This window comes from Manis javanica, chromosome 11 (genome assembly GCF_040802235.1).
Source record: "Manis javanica isolate MJ-LG chromosome 11, MJ_LKY, whole genome shotgun sequence".
NCBI classification, from domain to species: domain Eukaryota; kingdom Metazoa; phylum Chordata; class Mammalia; order Pholidota; family Manidae; genus Manis; species Manis javanica.
In genome coordinates, this window is record NC_133166.1 from 2247929 (window position 1) to 2268296 (window position 20368).

The following is a 20368-nucleotide window of genomic DNA, read 5'->3' on the forward strand; positions in this document are numbered from 1 at the left end:
CTCCATTATATTCTAGTAGTTACTAAACGGAAAGATCTTCAACATTCCAAGGTGAATTTTTTTGTGTCACCAAGCAAGTCTTGTGTTCTCTGAACATCATCAACTGAACACCAGCTGAACATCATCTCATTTGACAAATGAGAATATGCAATATTTAAAGATTAAGATACTTGCTTCCTAATTAGCAGTAATTGAAGACCTTGAGGGAGAAAACTGGCATTTGCATTCTAGTTATAAACTGACTCTGGCTTAGCTGAAAAGTAAATATTGAAGTAAAGTGCAATCCTGTGTTGGTTTTAGCTTGCCCTCACGGAGGGTAAGGCAGTTGGTCACTGGGGCCCTAATTCTATGTTTTAAATTAGACATCTTTTAACTTGTCTCTGAGAGCATTAGTGTTTCATGATGTGAACTTTGAAGGATTCAGTCAATGCTTGACAACAAAAATTTGGTTTTTCCTAAAGTTTATCAACCTCTGTATAAAAAATGCCTGAACTATGTATCTAAATCTCAATTGATAGAAAGCGGGGAGAAAAGTGATCTTTAAATGAAAGGATTTCTGAAAGAAATTCAGGTTGTCAGGGGATTATAATTTGCCTTAGATAGGAGAACCAGAGAGAAACAATTCTGTTATCAAATACGTAAATGGTGGAATAGCTGAGAGAATATACTTACACTTGATCAAGAAAATTCTCGGTTCAAATACCAGCTCTGCTGTTGACCAATTCTGTGACCTTGGATTTATTTCCTAAACTCCATTAGGATCATTGCAGTACTTAACATATAAAAACATGGAAAGGTTTAAATAGACTAAGATTAGGATTTAGAATATTAACTGACGTATGTGTGTGTGTGTGAAAAAAATATATAATCTATATAGAAATATATGTATTTCTATTTGTACTAACAATAATAGGAATAGTGCAGTGTATTGGTATTAGTGTAATTATCAGTACAATGCCTGACACAAAATCTAACAATAATATATGAAGCAGCTTTTTAGTGCTCACTATGGGCCTAACATTAGCCTGGGTGTTTTTATGAATATCTTCTTTATCCAATCAGCCAACCTGTAAGGGGCATCATTTTTCTTGTCTGTTTTTGTCTGTTTCGTGAGACTAAGGGATGTGCCTTGCATTAAACAATGAATAAGTGAAAGCGCTAATTTGAAAATCAGATTCTAACACCAATTCCTGTGGTCTTCCTATTATGAAAAACCTGAAAAACCTGGACTGCATCACTGATGGAACAACCAAGCAGCACTCGGAGGTCTTGGAGTGCTGAGGTTTTATTTTCACACCGGCGAGCTCAGAGGGGAGTCATCTCCCAAGGTCTGAGCCCTGAGCAAAGGCTAGGGGAGCAATATGTATCTTTCTGCTTCTGTATCTGCAACATTTCTATGTGCACAGCAAGCAAGCAAGGGGGCGCACCTTTAGGGAGTGAGCTTAGGGAGTGAGTGCCTGGCAGAGCGGGAAGGTAAAGGAGTTTCTGTTGTTTTTGCTAAGAAGAGAAGCAGAAGAGAGTCACGTGGACTAACTAGACTGCTGACCTTGTAAATTTTTCTCTATATTACCCAGTCACAGGCTGAACTTTCATTTTTGAGTCATTAGTCACGGGGATGAAAGCACAGCACAGTCTGTAATATCTGAGTTGACACACAGCAACTGCACTAACTGGGGTGAGCACCTAATAATGCAGATGACTTTGCTGTATACTTGAAACCAAAATCATATTATATATCAACTAACTTCAATAAAAATACTTAAATAAAAAATAAGAACATCTATAAGCTACCTAGGAATTGCTTACCTAATTGATAACTTTGTTAATGTCTTACAATAGAAAAATGACAAAGTAATTTTTTTCCCTCGAAGTTTTTATCAGACTCTCTCCTCTCTGGACATGGAAGTGGGAAATCTCACTATCCTGACTGAATTCATCTTGGTGGGCTTCACAGCAGATCCCCGGTGGCAGCTGATTCTATTTGGAATATTTCTGATGCTCTACTTGATAACCTTGTCGGGGAACATGACCCTGGTTATCTTAATCCGTACTGATTCCCGCCTGCACACACCTATGTACTTTTTCATTGGCAATCTGTCTTTCTTGGATTTTTGGTACACCTCTGTGTATACTCCCAAAATCCTGGCCAATTGTATCTCAGAAGATAAGCGCATCTCCTTGGCCGGGTGTGGAGCCCAGTTATTCTTTTCTTGTGTTGTAGCCTACGCTGAGTGTTACCTCCTAGCGGCCATGGCGTATGACCGCCATGCCGCCATCTGTAACCCACTAATTTATTCAAGTGTTATGTCCAGTTCTCTCTGTACTGCACTCGTTGCTGGCTCCTACATAGGAGGGCTCTTGAATGCCATAGCCCATACTGCCAACACTTTCCGCCTGAGTTTCTGTGGTAAGAATATCATTGACCACTTCTTCTGTGATGCACCACCACTGGTAAAAATGTCTTGTACAGATACCCATGTCTATGAAAAAGTGCTCCTAGGTGTGGTGGGCTTCACGGTCCTCTCCAGCATTCTCGCCATCCTGATTTCCTATGTGAACATCCTTCTGGCTATCCTGAGGATTCGCTCGGCCTCAGGAAGGCGCAAGGCCTTCTCTACCTGTGCTTCTCACCTCATCTCTGTCATGTTCTTCTATGGATCCTTGCTGTTCATGTACTCAAGGCCAAGTTCTACGTACTCTCTGGAGAGAGACAAAGTGGCTGCTCTGTTTTACACTGTGATCAACCCATTGCTCAACCCTCTCATCTATAGCCTGAGAAACAAAGATGTCAAAGAGGCTTTCCATAGAGCAATACAGACCATAAAGGCACTGAGATGATTGTGATCTTTTGCATAATGCTCTGATTGCATTCTCCAAATTAGTGGCTTTTACTCACGTTTGTAAATATTGCAATATTTCTATAAATACGAATTATATTTAAAACAATGATGCATTGATCAAATCACTCTTTATTGGATGATTGTTGGGGGATTAAATCATCTTCAGCCTGTAATATTGGGTGGTTTGATGTTCCACTAAATTGTATTTTAATCCTTTACAGAACCAGATATTCATAAAATTATCTTCTTGAATATCTTTGGGAAATCTTGGAAAGAGAAGCGTAATTGGATGATTGTATTCATGGTTTGACTTAGAAGCTTAGTGACCAAACTTTATCATGAGGAAAAAAGATCTGGATTAGTTCAAGAGCTGGAAATTTACATGAGATTTTTTAAATATGTATTTTTTTTCATACATATATGGCTATGATTCTGGATTTATTCTGTTCTTTTGATCAATTTTTTTTAATTTTTTATTGAAGGGTAGTTGACACACAGTATTACATTAGTTTCAGGTGTACCACACAGTGATTCAACATTTATATACAGGATAATTCTAGCTACCAGCTATCACCAAAGTTCTTACAATATTAAATATGTATTTTTAAGAAGGCATCCCTTCCTTATTCCTTCATAAAGCTCTAATGTGTGTAAACAAGATACCTGTGTAAACCTTGTGCCTTCTACATCAATTAAACGTTAGACAAATCTTTGAGTTATTGAGATTACATAAGCAAGCCAATAAACCAATACCTTTCTAAATCAATGGAGAAATATGTGTCTCCAGAACTGTATATCACCCTAAAGGAGAGACCTGTTCACAGGGAATAAACACTCTGACATTCTGTCCACCACTTCATGCCACCACATATTCCCATGAAGGAAACTATGAACCCCAGGGGGAACATACTGAATTAAACAAAGGTACAGACCCATCCCCACTATGTTCTAGAGCCAGTGCTGCTGCTTTTTTGTTCCACCAGAAGATTTCAAGTACCAAGAAAGTTACCTCTCGATATTCAATAGCTGGCAGGTTTGGTTGATGCCTTTTTCAATTCTTTCTATAACAATGCTGCAAATAAAGGTTAATTATTCCAGTTTTTAAATGAAGCATTTGTGCCTTGGAAGTCAGAGGTTTGTGATTGAAGATTCTAGCTATCATTGTAATGAGCACATTTAAAAAATGCATTTAAATAAAAATTTTAGACCAAGTAGCTCTGATATTCTGATCTTCCTTTTTGTCTGCATTCACTAAATAACCCACCACACCTTCTCTCTTTTCATCAAATAGTCTTAATGTTCCTTATTCTTCCATTTACACAGAAATTCTGTAAACAATGGACAGGAAGTTAGGGGTGAATTCCACATATGTCCAGAATCCATACAACATTTTCTTTATATTCCCATAAAACTCATCATGTAGGGGAAACAAAAATGGGTCAGTGTCAGGGGAGAGTTAGTAAATTAATGTTTAATCCCTTGAGATCCAGAAGCAATATGTCTTGTTTTATTTTACATTAGGCTCTGATGCTGCTTTTTATAAAGTATATTGATATTCAATTAATCAAAATATTTTGATATAGAGAATAACAGTCACTAAAGCAAATCAAATTCATACACACATCTTTCCACTGGATTTCTTTGAATTAAAATAAATTATTTCTAATCCAGGACCTCCAGCTTCCCCGGAGCAAACCGTTTTCTCTGAGAACTGATTAGAGAAATTTGTTTCAATTTAGACTTCAGATTGTCTTAACCTACAGAGTTTTTTTCAGAGCTTTTTCTCATCTTTATTTTTCAGACTGTGGATCTTGCAGAACAGCATAGGGAACAGCACAGAGTAAAATGGAGACACCGTCTCACATCCAGGTTGTCACCTGTACTTCTGACCAATTGACTACCAATCAGAGATTCTAATGTTCCTTCCGTTTGATTAATTTGCTGGAAAAGTGGCTCAAGAACTCAAAGAAACATTTCACTTGCTATATTAGTGTTTTATTATAAAGGATATATATAATTCAGGGATAGCCAGAGGGAAGAGATGCATAGGGCAAAGTACGGGGAAAGGGTGCAGAGCTTGCGGGCTCTCTGAGTGTGCCGGATCTCCAGGGTGCTTACCAGCCTGGAAGCTCTTAGAACCTTGTCTTTCTGAGTTTTTATGGAGGAGTGATTGAGTTCAATCTGCATCTCCTCTTCCTTCCCTTGAGGTCAGGGAGTTGGACTGGAAGTTCCAACCCTCTAATCACAGGCTGGTTCCCCTGCCCACCAGCCCCCTTAGGTGATGTAGGGCTCTCCAAAAGTCACTGCACTAACTAAACAAAAGCCTTCTTCACAGCTCTCGTCACCTAGAAAATCCCAAGTGCTTGTAGGAGCTTGGTGCTTGGTATGGAGACAAAGAACAAATATATTTTTCTTATAAATTCCGATACTACAGGAAGTGACAGGGAAATGAATGACTAGAGATATATGTAAAATTTGCAATATAATAAATGCTGCAAAGTAGGGATTCTTGGTCATGGATATTTGAAGGCTGTGAATGTTTAAAAGTATTCAGAGCAGCAGAACCTGCTAATGAACAGTTTTTTTTTCCTGCAGTACCATTTTTTTATTGAAGTATCACTGATATACAATCTTTTTTAAAATTATTTTCTTTGTTTATAAAGGTATCATTGATATACAATCTTATGAAAGTTTCACATGAAAAACAATGTAGTACTACATTCACCCATATCATCGAGTACTCCCCCACACCCCATTACAGTCACTGTCCATCAGTGTAGTAAGATGCCACAGAGTTATGACTTGTCTTCTCTGTGCTACACTGTCTTCCCCATGATTCCCACCCCCCATCATATGTACTAATCATAATACCCCTCAATCCTCTTCCCCCTCCCTCCACACCCACCCTCCCACACCCTTCCCCTTTAGTAACTGCTAGTACCTACTTGGAGTCTGTGAGTCTGCTGCTGTTTCATTCCTTCAGTTTTGCTTTGATGTTATACTCCACAAATGAGGGAAATCATTTGGTATTTGTCTTTCTCAGCCTGACTTACTTCACTGAGCATAATACCCTCTAGCTCCATCCATGTTGTTGCAAATGGTAGGATTTGTTTCTTTCTTATGGCTGAATAATATTCCATTGTGAATATGTACCACATCTTCCTTATCCATTCATCTACTGATGGACAACTATGCTGCTTACATGTCTTGGCTATTGTAAATATGGCTGCAATAAACATAAGGGTGCATATGTCTTTTTGAATCTGGGACCTTGTTTTATTTTGTTAAATTCCTAGGAGTGGAATTCTCAGGTCAAATGTTATTTCTATTTTTAGTTTTTTGAGGAACCTCCATATTGCTTTCCACAATGATTGAACTAATTTACATTTCCAATAGCACTGTAGGAGGGTTCCCCTTTCTCTGCATCCTCAGCAACATTGGTTGTTCCTAGTCTTTTCAATGCTGGCCATCCTAACTGATGTGATGTGATATCTCATTGTGGTTTTAATTTGCATTTCCCTGATAATTAGTGATGTGGAGCATCTTTTCATGTGATTGTTGGCCATCTGAATTTCTTCTTTGGAGAATTGTCTGTTCATATCCTCCACCCATTTTTTAATCGAGATTTTTGCTTTTTGGATGTTGAGGCATGTGAGTTCTTTATGCATTTTGGATGTTAACCCCTTGTTGGATATGTCATTTACCAATATATTGTCCCATATGGTAGGATGCTTTTTTGTTCTGCTGATGGTGTCCTTTGCTGTACAGAAGCTTTTTAGTTTGATCTAATACAATTTGTTCATTTTTGCTTTTATTTCCCTTGCTTGAGGAGATGTGTTCAGGAAAAAGTTGCTCATTTTATATTCAGGAGATTTTTGCCTATGTTGTCTTCTAAGAGTTTTATGGTTTCATGACATGCATTCATGTGTTTGATCCATTTTGAGTTTACTTTTGTGTATGGGGATAGACAATAATCCATTTTCATTCTCTTGCATGTAGCTGTCCAGTTTTGCCAACACCAGTTGTTGAAGAGGCTGTCATTTCCCCATTGTAGTCCATGGCTTCTTTATCGTATATTAATTGACCATATATAGTTGGGTTTATATCAGGGCTCTCTAGTCTGTTCCATTGGTCTATGGTTCTGTTCTTGTGCCAGTACCAAATTGTCTTGATTACTGTGGCTTTGTAGTAGAGCTTGAAGTCAGTGAACATAATCCCCCCTGCTTTATTCTTCCTTCTCAGGACTGCTTTGTCTATTCAGGGTCTTCTGTGGTTCCATATGAATTTTAGAATTATTTGCTCTAGTTTGGTGAAGAATGCCATTGGCATTATGATAGGGATTGCATTGAATCTGTAGATTGCTTTAGGCAGTATGGCCATTTTGACAATATTTATTCTTCCTATCCAAGAGCATGGGATGTATTTCCATTTATTGGTATCTTCCTTAATTTATCTCATGAGTGTCTTGTAGTTTTCAGGGTATAGGTCTTTCACTTCTTTGGTTAGATTTATTCCTAGGTATTTTATTCTTTCTGATGCAATTGGAATGGAATTGTTTTCCTTATTTCTCTTTCTGCTACTTCATCATCAGTGTATGATGGTGAAACAGATTTCTGGGTATCAATTTTGTATCCTGCAACTTTGCTGAATTCAGATATTAGTTCTAGTGGTTTTGGAATGGATTCTTTAGGGTTTTTTGATGTACAATGTCATGTCATCTGCAAACAGTGACAGTCTAACTTCTTCCTTACTAATCTGGATGCCTTTTGTTTCTCTGTGCTGTCTGCTGGGGCTGGGACCTCCAGGACTATGTTGAATAAAAGTGTGGAGAGTGGACTTCCCTCTCTTGTTCCCGATCTTAGATGAAAAACTTTCAGCTTTTCACTTTTAAGTATAATGTGAGCTGTGGGTTTGTTGTATTTGGCCTTTATTATTTTGAGGTTCTTACCCTCTAAACACACTTAGTTGAGAGTTTTTATTATGAATGGATGTTGAATTTTGTCAAATGCTTTTTCAGCATCTATGGAGATGATCATGTGTCTTTTTGTTTATGTGGTGGATGCTGTTGATGGATTTTGGAATATTGTACCATCCTTGCATCCCTGGAATAAATCCTTCTTGATCATGATGGGTGATCTTTTTGATGTATTTTTGAATTCAGTTTGATAATCTTTTGTTGAGTATTTTTGCTTCTATGTTCATCAGGGATATTGGTCTATAATTTTCTTCTTTCGTGGTGTCTTTGCCTTGTTTTGGTATCAGAGTGATGCTTGCCTCGTAGAATGAGTTTGGAACTATTCCCTCCTCTTCTACTTTTTGGAAAACTTTAAAGAGGATTGTCATTAGGTCTTCATTAAATATTTGATAAAATTCAGTGATGATGTCATCTGTTCCAGGAGTTTTTTCTTAGGTAGTTTTTTGATTAACAATTCAATTTCATTGCTGGTAATTGGTCTGTTCAGCTTTTCTGTTTTTTCTTGGGTCAGCTTTGTATGGTTGTATTTTTCTAAAAAGTTGTCCATTTCTTCTAGGTTTTCCAGTTTGTCAGCATATAATTTTTCATCATATTCTCTCAGTTCCTTGTATTTCCGTGGTGTCCATAATGATATTTCCTTTCTCATTTCTGATTCTGTTTATGTGTGTAGACTCTCTTTTTTCTTGATAAGTCTGGCTAAGGGTTTATCCATTTTGCTCATTTTCTCAAAGAACCAAGCAGCCTCCTGATTTCCTTGATTTTATTGTTTTATTCTTCTCAATTTTATTTATTTGTGTATTAATCTTTATTATGTCCCTCCTTCTACTGACATTGGACCTCATTTGTTCTTATTTTTCTAGTTTTGTTAATTGTGGGTTTAGACTGTTCATATGGGATTGTTCTTCTTTACTGAGGTAGGCCATACTGCAATATACTTCCCTCTTGGCAAGGCCTTTGCTGCATCTGACAGAGTTTGCAGTGTTGAATTATTGTTGTCATTTGTCTCCATATATTGTTTGTTCTCTGTTTTTATTTGGACATTGATCCATTGGTTATTTAGGATCACATTGTTAAGCCTGCAACACGTTTGTGTTTTTTGTGGGATTTTTTGTTTTCATTGCATCATTTATTTCTAGTTTCATACCTTTGTGGTCTGGGAAGCTGGTTGGTACAATTACAATCTTTTTGAATTTACTGAGGCTATTTTTGTGGCTTAGTATATGATGTGTTCTTGAAAATGTTTCATGTGCACTTGTGAAGAATGTGTATCCTGTTGGTTTTGGGTGGAATGTTCTGTAGATGTCTGTTAGGTCCAACTTTTCTAATGTGTTGTTCAGTGCCTCTGGGTCCTTACTTATTTTCTGTCTTGTTGATCTGTCCTTTGGTGTGAGTGGTATGTTGAAGTCTCCTAAAATGAATGTGTTGCATTCAATTTCCCCCTTTAATTCTCTTAGTATTTGTTTCACATATGTAGGTGCTCCTGTGTTGGGTGCACAGATATTTATAATGGTTATATCCTCTTGTTGACTGGCTCCTTTATCACTATGTAATGTCCTTCTTTGTCTCTTGTTATTTTCTTTGCTTTGAAGTTTATTTTGTCTGATACAAGTACTGCAACTCCTGCTTTTTTCTGCCTTTTAATTGCATGAAATATCTTTTCCCATCCCTTCACTTTTAGTCTGTGTATATCTTTGGGTTTGAAGTGTGTCTCTTGTAGGCAGCATATAGATTTTGTTTTTTTATCCATTCAGTGACTCTATGTCTTTTGAGTGGAACATTCAGACCATTTACATTTAGGGTGATTATCAGTAGGTATGTACTTATTAACATTTAAGGCTTTAGATTCATGGTTACCAAAGGTTTAAGGGTAAGTTCCTCACTATCTAACAGTCTAATTTAACTCATTTAGTATGCTATTACAAACACAATTGAAATGGTCTTTTTTTTTTCATTCCTTTTCTTCCTCCTCCATCCTTTATATATTAGGTATTATATTTTGTACTCTTTGTCTATCGTTTGACTGACTTTGGGGGTAGCTGGTTTGATTTTGCATCTGCTTAGTAATTAATTGTCTACTTTCTTTACTGTGGTTTTATTACCTCTGGTGACAGCTATTTAGCCTTAGGAACACTTCCATCTATAGCAGTCCCTCCAAAACACACTGTAGAGATTGTTTGTGGGAGGTAAATTCTCTCAGTTTTTGTTTATCTGGAAATTGTTTAATCCCTCCTTCAAATGTAAATGGTAATCTTGTCAGATAAAGTAATCTTGGTTCGAGGCCCTTCTGTTTCATGGCATTAAATACATCATGCCACTCCCTTCTGGCCTGTAAGGTTTCTGCTGAGAAGTCTGATGGTAGTCTGATGGGCTTTCCTTCATATGTGATCTTATTTCTGTCTCTGGCTGCTTTTAATAGTCTGTCCTTTTCCCTGATCTTTGCCATTTTAATTACTATATGTCTTGGTGTTGTCTTCCTGTGTCCTTTGTGTTGGGAGATCTGTGCATTTTCATGGCCTGAGAGACTATCTCCTTCCCCAGATTGGGGAAGTTTTCAGCAAATTACCTCCTCAAAGACACTTTCTATCCCTTTTTCTCTCTCTTCTTCTTCTGGTATCCCTATAATGGGAATATTGTTCTGTTTGGATTGGTCATACAGTTCTCTCAATGTTTTTTCATTCTTAGAGGTTCTTTTTTCTCTCTGTGCCTCAGCTTCTTTGTATTCCTCTTCTGTAATTTCTATTTCATTTATCATCTCCTCCACTGTATCTAATCTGCTTTTAAAACCTTCCATTGTATGTTTCATTTCTGATACTGTGATTGGATTTTTGACCGGAATTCATTCCTGAGTTCTTGAATATTTTTCTGTGTTTCCATGAACATGTTTATCATTTTTATTTTGAAATCTCTTTCTGTAAGATTGATGAGTTCAGTTTCCCTTTTCCCTTTCCTGGTGTTTGTTGGGTTTTGTTTTGAACCAGGTTCCTTTGATAGTTCATATCGGTATGTGCCCAGATGCTCTACTCTCTGGAGCTGCTTAGCCCGTGGAGTGATGTCAGGGATTACAGAGGAACAGTGCTGTTGCCTGGCGGGAGAAAAGAGCTGTTTCCTGCTTCCTGGCTGCTGTGTGTGTCTCCACTGCCAGAACTGATGGGCTGAGTGCACAGGTGTAAGCATCTATGCTTTGCATTTGTAGTTGCCATAAGTGGGGCCTCCCTGTGGCTGGCCTGATACCAGGGCACGGGCTGCCAGTTTGCGAGTCAGTGCCGGCTGGGAGCAAGGTGCAGCAGGCTGTGTATCACAGTAGAGGCCCTCAGAGCTGTGTAGTCAGCCAGGGGGATGGAGCGCCTGAAGCTCCTGAAAGTTCCCAACCTGTTGGGCAGAGTGCACCTGGACAATTTTGTCCACATGTCCTTTTCCTTGAGCAGCAAGCTCTGTGCAATCCTTGCCCCTTTGGCAGCCCTCCCACTGTTAGAAAGTCTCTCAGACTGCCCACCTTCCTTTAGTCTGACTTCAGCTGGATGTGGATTCCTGTTTTCCAAAAGTGGCTGGAATCTCAGCCTCTCCAAATATTACACCTTTCTTAGCTTTCCAACCCCACTAATCTCCAGAGCACCATGCAATGTAGTTTTGTGCCCCCAGAGAAGATCTCCAGGGCTGGGTGTTCAGCAGTCCTAGGCCTCTACTCTTGCCCCACTCCATTTCTCTTCCTCCTTCCAGTGATCTGGTGTTGGGGAAGGGCTTTGGTCCAGCTGGATCATCACTTTGGTATGTTACCCTCTTCCATGGGGTCTGTTTTTTCTCCAGGTGTTTGCAGTCAGGCTCAGCCTTCTTTCCTGTTGCTCTTGCAGGATTAGTTTTATTAACTATCTTTTCGTATTGTATGTGGTTTTTGGAGGAGGCCTCTGTCTCTCCTCTCACACTGCCATCTTTAATGAAAGATCTTGTTGAATACATTTATGGTTATACTATATATGGGGCATTACTTTTACACATTCAGAAGTTGTCAAAAATTCTCAAAGAAAAGTGTCTTTCCCACTAAGCTGAAGTTTGAATTTATTTTTTGACTTTCCATAAGTGAATGAATAATTATATGAAAGGCAAATGTTTAAATATGTCATTCATTTAAAAATATCATTAATTATATTTAACATATTTATTAAAATCTGGAGAAAATACTTTTAATTCTTTCTTTTTCTGTTAAAAAGGTGATATATTAATCCATACCTCTTCCTAAAGAGGGTAAAACAACATTGAAATACATACAAGGAAAAATGATGAGAGGCTTTGCAGGGACCAAGGGCCAACTGCCCCTAATGGGCCACTTTGAATTAAAGAAACTGGAGAAATAGCAGGTGCTGGATGGAAGGATACTCTGACCCTCCTCTGTTGCCCCTGTGAAACCAGGAAATAAACCTTCCATACGAAGTTTCCCTCCCTCCTCAGGGAGGGTAGTAGACGTCCTTATCACCATTGAAGGGCATTTCATAGCCAAGAAGGTGGCATAAACAAATCTTGTTGCTTTTTCAGTAATTTTCTATCCCAGCCCAAACACTGTTGAGAATTCCTCACTAACTTCAATTCCCAAACATAAGGCTTCTTTTCCCGTCAATTCCACACAGATGTATTGTCTCTTTGCCTTAAATGTTTAAAAACTGCCACCCTTGAACATTTCTTTGTGTCTCAGTTTCATTACTGGGTTTCTATGTGCTCACAACTACACTTTGTTTATTTCTTCTGTTAATCTGTCACATGCCAATTTGATTCTTAGACCAACTGGAAGCACATTGAAGGGTACAGGAAAATTCTTCCTCAAACCTCCTGCAACCTCCCACTTCATAGTCAGCTCTCTTCAAATTCGACTTTCTTCTTAGGAGAAAACAACCTCCCCCTTCTACCTTTATTTCTAGCCTTTTAAAAAAAATAGAAGTTTCAGTTTCACAGCAAAACTGAGTGGGAAATATAGAAGATACCCTCTTTTGACAGTTTTTTCCTTTTTATTTGTCTGCAAGATATATTGTACTATGATACCTTGCATGCAGTTACATTCCCCATAATTAAATTGTCTTCATTGAAGTGTCAAAAATCTAGAACAACAAATTAAAAAACACCAAACCAATAAATAGTGTGTTAGAGAAAGTTACTGTGCATGTAAGAATAGTTACCAATTTGCAACTTTAAAATTTGAAGAAGCTCAGGGTGGTCTACAAAATGAAATAAACAAGTTTTTAATCTTTGCAATGATTGGTTATTAAAATGGGGGTTTCCAGAAAGCAGGAGACTGGTTGAAAATGATTATCTCATACCATTTCTAGGAAGATGACTTAAGTGTCTTTTATAACTACCAACAGATTTTACAACAAATAACCTAAATTAAATTTTACATGTATTCATAAAATAAGCTAGATTTAGTTTTGCTTATGTGGTTTAAATAGTCTTATGTTCTCAGGGATTCTCAAGTCCCATCTTCATTTTGTGTTTAATTTTAACAGAAGGGAAATGTTTTGTCAGGAGGTTTCTGAGCATCCCTCTAATCTAAAAAGATATGCAACCAGCTGTTAAGTCTATGAATGAATGGCAAGAAAATGTAGCTTAAAAAACCCCCTTTTGTGTTTACATATATAAAAATACTATTCACTATATTATGCAATATATTTCACTCATTCTCTTTACAAAGAAAGATGCTTGGGAGTAGTGATTTCAAAGTTAGTATCAAAAATGATAATTTTTGGCCCACCATTTTGGTTGGTCTGCTTGACTTTTGGACACTATTAATAGTATATTTGGGCTGCTAGAAAGTTTTGATGACATTTGGGGTGTGCACAGAGCAGCTGAAAGGACTAGGTACTTGGTGGGTTGTATCCTTGCCTCCGTTTTATGCTTGGCCTTGTTTTTCCTTCTCATGTTTTTCTTAATTTATGCTATTTCCCTGTGTCTTATGCCTCACACTGAACACCTTTGATCTTTTTTCCTTAATTTTTGAAAGCATTGATATACATATTTATGTATGTGTCCATTCACACTTATGTTTATTTTATATTTTAATAATAATGGTGGAAGAAAGAGAGAGATTAGGGAAGAAATGTCTCTTGTCACTTTCATTCCCAAGTGCAATTTTGCAAACAAATTCAGGAATTTCTCAGGCTGTGTAAATCACATATTAAAGAAGGGGACATTTCTGCATGAGAACACATGAAGGTCTAGGGAGTCATAGCATAAGAACAACTAGGAAGTCCTTGGAAGGTAAGGTAAGTATATCTGCAGGAGAGATTACAGAGGTGAAGAAATCAAGAAATCAAAGAGAATGCAATACATAGTTTTAACTTCTCATTTTCAAAATACTCCATTACCTCTGAGAACTCTTAGTCCTCCTGAAGAAAGGGAGGTGAGACAATAGAGCTTTGGAGTTTAAAACTCTATTTAAACTTGACCGCAGTCAGCTAAGGTCCGAGCCCAGGTCTCCTCTTCTTGGTCTTAGGCTGCTTCCAGGAATATTCTTTGTTAAAAATGACCTTAGCACAGACAGCCTTGGAAATCTAACGGAATTGAAAAATCATATGTTTGAATCCTCTTCTACTTATTTTGAAGAATTTCTACTTTGACAATAACTTTAACATGCATATTTGTTTTAAAAATTAAAGATTGTGAGTACTTATCATCAAATAGACACAACTCCAGGAAAACAATTCCTTATATTTGTAGCTCAGTTTTAGGTCTATGGCTTAGCATATAGACCAAGATTAAGATGTTTTCCCTCTAAGCAAAAAAATTTTGAAGTCTTAGATCTACTAGCAGAAGTTTCACATCCTCTGCAACCCAGAACCATGGCAATTAGAGTCTCTCTTATCTTTTTTGGATTAGGGGCCTTCTGGGTTGTAATACCAAGAAACTGGAATGGTGCTTCTCCCATGCGGGCAACAGCCCAGTCTCCTGCTTTTACCTCTAAAGAAGATTCATAGAGATCATGATCCACAAATTCCTATATCGGGTTTCCACGGCTGACATAATATATTTTCACACATTTGGTGGCTTAACACAATAAAAATATATTCTCTCCTAATTTTTGAAGTCCAAAGTCCAACCTCAATATAACTGGACCCAAATCAAAGTGTTGGCAGAGCCGTACTTAGTCCAGAGGCTCTAGTGCAGAATCCATTTTCTGCTTCTGGTTCTTGTGGCTGGAGTTTATTGAGGTGTCATTGCTCCAATATCCGCTTCTGTGACCCCATTTTCTCCTCTCTGTGTCTGTAATCAAATATCCCTCTGCCTCCCTCATAAAGATACTAGTGATTGTATTTGGGGGCAACCAGATAAACTTCTATCCCAAGTTCCTAATTTAATAACCCTTACCTTATATAAGGTAACATGTACAGTCTCCAGAAATTAGAGTCTTGATATCTTCATGGGCCATATTCAGTCTACTTTATTTTGTTTATCCAGTTTTGTTTTTTTTAATTCTTAATTGCATGGGAAATTCATCCTACATTACAAGCACAATTATTCATTGATGAATATTTCCACTTGCCTTTTGGGAGCATTGGAGGGTCAAACATGTGGCTATTGTCTCAGATTACCATTATTTAATAAGTAAACCTATCTTTTATTCAATTTACACATTTTCTATCATGAAAATTTATGTTCTTGGCTTCGTGGATAAAAATTCGAATGAACTATAATTATTACCTTCTAAGAAATTACTGTACAATGCATTTCCAAGGATATTCCAAAAAACATCTAGATTAATAAAGGTATGCTTCTTCATGTAATTATCAGGAAAAAAAGGAAAAGATTCAAAGACCTAAAGAGAATCAAAGCATTTTTCAAACTCCCTCTTTCAGATCTTCTGCATGATACCCACTTACCCTAAGTACAAACAATAAAGAAGATACACAAATCAACCTCTTTCAAAAAGGAGAAAAGATTTGATTAAAAATATATAGTGTTCTTATTTAAAAAACATCCTTACTTACACATATAATATAATAGTCATAATGAAAGTAGAGATACCAATAAAACATGTGAGGTGACACACACTGGTATATGTTTAATAACCGATCCATCAACCAGCATAGAACTGATTTTTCAGTTATCCATGAGAATGAAACCAATTCATCAGCATAAACACGTCTCACAGCGAACAATGCATGTGCCTCAGCTGGGCTTTTCACTGGTCTAAAACGGCAAATGATAAGGAGAGGCTGACATACAGATTTCTTAAATCATGACATAGTTATTAATCTTTTCACATAAAGGGGCTAGAGAAACCCAAATCGGGTGGATGAGAAAAATTTCACCAAATGGAAGGAGTTTGTACTTTTAGGCTTCACAGCTGACTCGCAGCTACAGAAAGTGCTCTTTGTCATCTTCCTCATCATCTATGTCATCAGTGTCTTAGGGAACGTGACCCTGATTTCTCTGATCTGTGTTGATTCTCGGCTCCACACACCCATGTATTTCTTTCTCAGAAGTCTGTCATTCCTGGATCTCTGGTATTCTTCTGTCTGTTCCCCCCAAAATCCTAGTTACCTGCATCTCTGTTAACAAAAGCATCTCCTTTGCTGGCTGCCTGGCTCAGTTCTTTTTCTCTGCAGGACTGGCCTATAGTGAGTGTTACCTGTTGCCGCCATGGCTTATGACCGCTATGTGGCCATCTCCAGCCCCCTGCTCTGCTCCCAGGCAATGTCCCCAAGGTCATGTGCCAGCCTTGGTGCAGCTTCACACCTTGGTGGCTTTCGGAGCTCAGCCATCATCACCAGCGAGACATTTACACTGAGCTTCTGTGGGGACAACGTCACTGATGATTTCATCTGTGATCTCCCCCACTTGTGAAGTTGGCCTGTGACGTGAAGAGGAGCTTCCAGGCTGTGCTCTATTTCCTACTTGCCTCCAACGTCATCGCTCCCTCTGTGCTCATCGTCGCCTCCTACCTCTTCATCATCGCTGCCATTCTGAGGATCCGCTCCGCCCAGGGCCGCCTGAAGGCTTTCTCCACCTGTGCCTCGCACCTGACGGCCGTCACCTTGTACTATGGCTCCATCCTCTACATCTACTCCCGGCCGAGTACCAGCTACGCCCTGGAAAGGGATAAGGTGGTGTCGGTGTTCTATACTGTGGTGATACCCATGTCGAATCCCTTGGTCTATAGCTTAAGAAATAAAGATGTTAGAGATGCTGTGAGGAAAATGGTAGGTAGATTAAGTTTTCTTAAATGAAAACACCTAATAAACATGGTTGGGAGTTTTTGTTTTTGTTTTTCATAATCTCCATGTCATTATTCTTAGCCTCAGTGCTTGGAAATAAACAACAAACAAATGAAATGTCATTGCATATGTGCAAAAACCAGCCTGCATTTTTCTTTTTCAGTCGGCTCTAATGTACTTGAATGAGTTTTTTAAATAAATGACACTTGGCTATTTGGAATAATTGCCACACTTGTGTTAGCTTTGAAATTGTGTGTATGAATGTATTTGGACACTGAGAAGGTTGAAAGAGATCAAATTTTTTAAAAAATTTCAACTTCATAGTTTAAAAGTTGCCTGTACATAAATATTTTAATCTACAAATGGGAAATACAATCATTGTCCGATTTAGTACATGATTTGACTTGCCTCAAATCTCGTGGTTCAAAGATGAGAAACCAGGAATGCAAGCCCAGCCCTTCTGACCCCAAGGTTCTTACCCCGTTTGTAGGCAGAGAGAGTGATTCAGGAGATCCCAAGTAAAATGTCTATTGTAAGAAGCCCTTAGATGTTTCTAATTAGAGTTTCTACAATAGGAATTGAATTTGGTCATTCTTTTACAATAGAACCTAAACTTTTTGTGGTTCTCAGTGTTACCTGTGAAACACTGTTACAGTAATTGCCTTAAGGTTGTTCTTTTAATCTGCTTTATATTACAAGCCTTTCAGGAAATGGTGAATATACCAAGAATTGTAAAATACTTTAATGTATTTCATCTCTGAAACTATGACTTCTTTTATGAAATCAGCTACGGATCGATAAATATGTCCCAACCTCAAATTACTAATGTCTAACAAGAAATTAAAGTACATTTTAAACCAGAGAGAGTGAATGACTTGCTGATAAAGACAAGTCAGTGAATCCAGGGTTCGCTGAGACAATGATATATCTATACATGTCAAATAGATTTTTCTTTTCTTATTTTCATTTTTTGCCCACCATGATATAAAGATTTCTTTGGCAATAGAAACAAGAAAGAACATATACCTTTACTTACAGTCTCTGTGAGCTTTTAATAAAGGACTATTTTCCCCAACAACTAAGGAATGAAGGACAAAGTACAGCAGCTATAGGAGGTAGAAATGGGGATGAAGATAGAAATGGACAAACAAGTAGAGAGAGAGACAGAGTTCAAAGAGCTTTACATCCAAGAGAATATTCAGAGTGAAAATCTCTACTCAGTGAAGCTATGATTGATAACAACTAAGGTTTTATGAATGTTTGTATGTCTGCTTGTGTAGTTCTATGTATGAACAAGAGAAAAGTAGGAGAGCATTTCATTATGATGTATAACACCTCTAATTTAGTCTTCTTATCTATAAAACATGAGGTTGTACCAACATAAAAAGCCCTGCTGTTGATAACCAAGTAGACACATTTGCTAGGGCTGCCATAACAAAATATCAGATTGGGTGGCTGAACAACACACCTTTATTTTTCTCATAGTTCTGGAGGCTAAAAGGCCAAGATTAAGGTGCCATCAGGGTTGATTTGTTCTGAGGCCTCTTTCCTTTGCCTGCAGATGGCCGCCCTCCTGCCTTCTCCGCACATGGCGTCTCCTCTGTGCACAAACTTAGCTGGCATCACCTTGTGGGCCCAGATTTCCATTTCTTCCAAGGCAGAATGGATTAGGGCTGCCCTTAATCATCATTTCATTTTAACTTAATCACTCCTATAAAAACCCTATCTTCAAAGATGGTCACATTCTGAGTACTGTGAATTTGACTTCAACATGCAAATTCTGGATGCGTTCAGTTCAAACCATAACACCAAGGACTGATAGGAGTTTCCTGATGAATGAGACAAGGAAGAGTAGCCTGGGCAGAGAAAGGAGCATATGGCAAGGATACGCTCTATGGACACATGATGACATTCTGAAAAGTGTATTTAATACCTGTTGGAAAGTTTTCTATTATCTGACATAATGATTGTATTATGACATAGATACATTAACACAGTGTAGTCTTAATAACATACTCCTCGTGTCATCATATCCTAATTAATATATGATCCCCATACTCCAACAACTCTAATTGGTTCTTTAGAGACTGAGATCCATATTTCTAGGCTGTTCTGTGGAGGCAGTCCCAAAGCTGTCTTGAAGAAATGCATATCAGGTCCTACAAGCATGCAAAAATATCAGAAGAGAAGGAAAGAGTGTCAATTCCAATATTTCCTGATCAAGGGTAAGCAACCAGGAATAGGGGCATGTAAGAGGGCTTCTCTGTGACCTCAACTGCTGTTAGAATGAGGATGCGGAGTCTGGCTCGGCTCCCACAGGATCATTGTTATGCCAAACACACACTTCCAAAGAGGGATCCTAGTCATGATACATGTGACCTCCTAGAATTTGAAACTCAGTCTGGTAGTAATGAGGGGGCATCGTATGTTCACTTACACAGTGGAGAAATCAAGAGGCCAAAACATTGTGACCTGGACATGCTTTCTGACTCGAGTGGCTGTGGTCCTCCCTGTTGTCCAGACTGTAAATGTGTGATGTTTTCACTTATTTCTACTCATTTTCAGGTGCTAGAGGGACACATTCTCCCACAGAATTTTCAGTGAATTCTTAATTCACTGGAGGAGCTGGGGCAGAATGGCCACACGGGAACATGCACCTTAGAAACCCCCTCCATGAGATGCTTCAGAACGATTGGCTCTGCCTTTTTCTGGGTCTTTTATCCTCAAATTCATTTTATTGCAATTTATTCCAAATTCAAGATGGATTTGAGACATTGGTTATGATTTTATCTCTTTTATTTACTCTTCCTTCTTAGAGACACAACACAGTGAGCCAGAAAAGTCCTTTTGAGTGTAGATGTATCCTGAATAGTTTATGCTAGGTTAGAGGTAGACAATACTTTGGATAAAGCCATTTCAAGATATAATTATTTGTCTATTCTAGAAATATTTATTAAGTGTTAATTAGTTGCTAAGAAGTATTCTGTATGCTGGGATACAGCAGTAAACAAGAGAGAGAAATCTTGCTTACCCATGTTGTTGCATTCCGGTGTGGAAAAATGGACACTTGATACAATAAAGAAAACTTAGAAGATGACATTAAGACTTGGGGAAAATAGAGCAGGGTCTGAGCAGAATAAGAAGGATGGGTATTGTTGGTGGGAAGAGGTCATGGAATTTAAAGTGAAGTGATGAGAATGGGCCATAGTCAGAAGTTAAAGGAGATGATGGTGCAAACCTTGCAAATGTCTAGGGAATAGTGTTTCAGGCCGAGGAATAGATAGTTCAAAATTAATGCAAGGAAAGGCTGGTGTTTTTGAGAAGCAGTGTGAGTGTCAGTAAGCCTGGAGCAGAAT

At 38.1% G+C, this 20368-nt stretch overlaps 1 protein-coding gene and 1 pseudogene across 1 annotated transcript; both read left to right on the forward strand.

The window, feature by feature from the left end:
* Window positions 1-1893: 1893 nt before the first annotated feature.
* LOC118968079 (olfactory receptor 9G4-like) lies at window positions 1894-2838 on the forward strand. The gene has a single exon (XM_073215616.1). The coding sequence runs from the start codon at window positions 1900-1902 to the stop codon at window positions 2836-2838; it is 939 nt and encodes a 312-aa protein (XP_073071717.1). The 5' UTR covers window positions 1894-1899.
* A 6823-nt stretch (window positions 2839-9661) lies between these two features.
* LOC140844336 (olfactory receptor 9G19-like) lies at window positions 9662-17128 on the forward strand (annotated as a pseudogene).
* The last annotated feature ends 3240 nt before the right edge of the window (window positions 17129-20368 follow it).

What these genes read in the sequence shown, in the direction of transcription:
- LOC118968079 (XM_073215616.1), top strand. Translation starts at nt 1,900, where the DNA reads ATGGAAGTGGGAAATCTCACTATCCTGACTGAATTCATCTTGGTGGGC.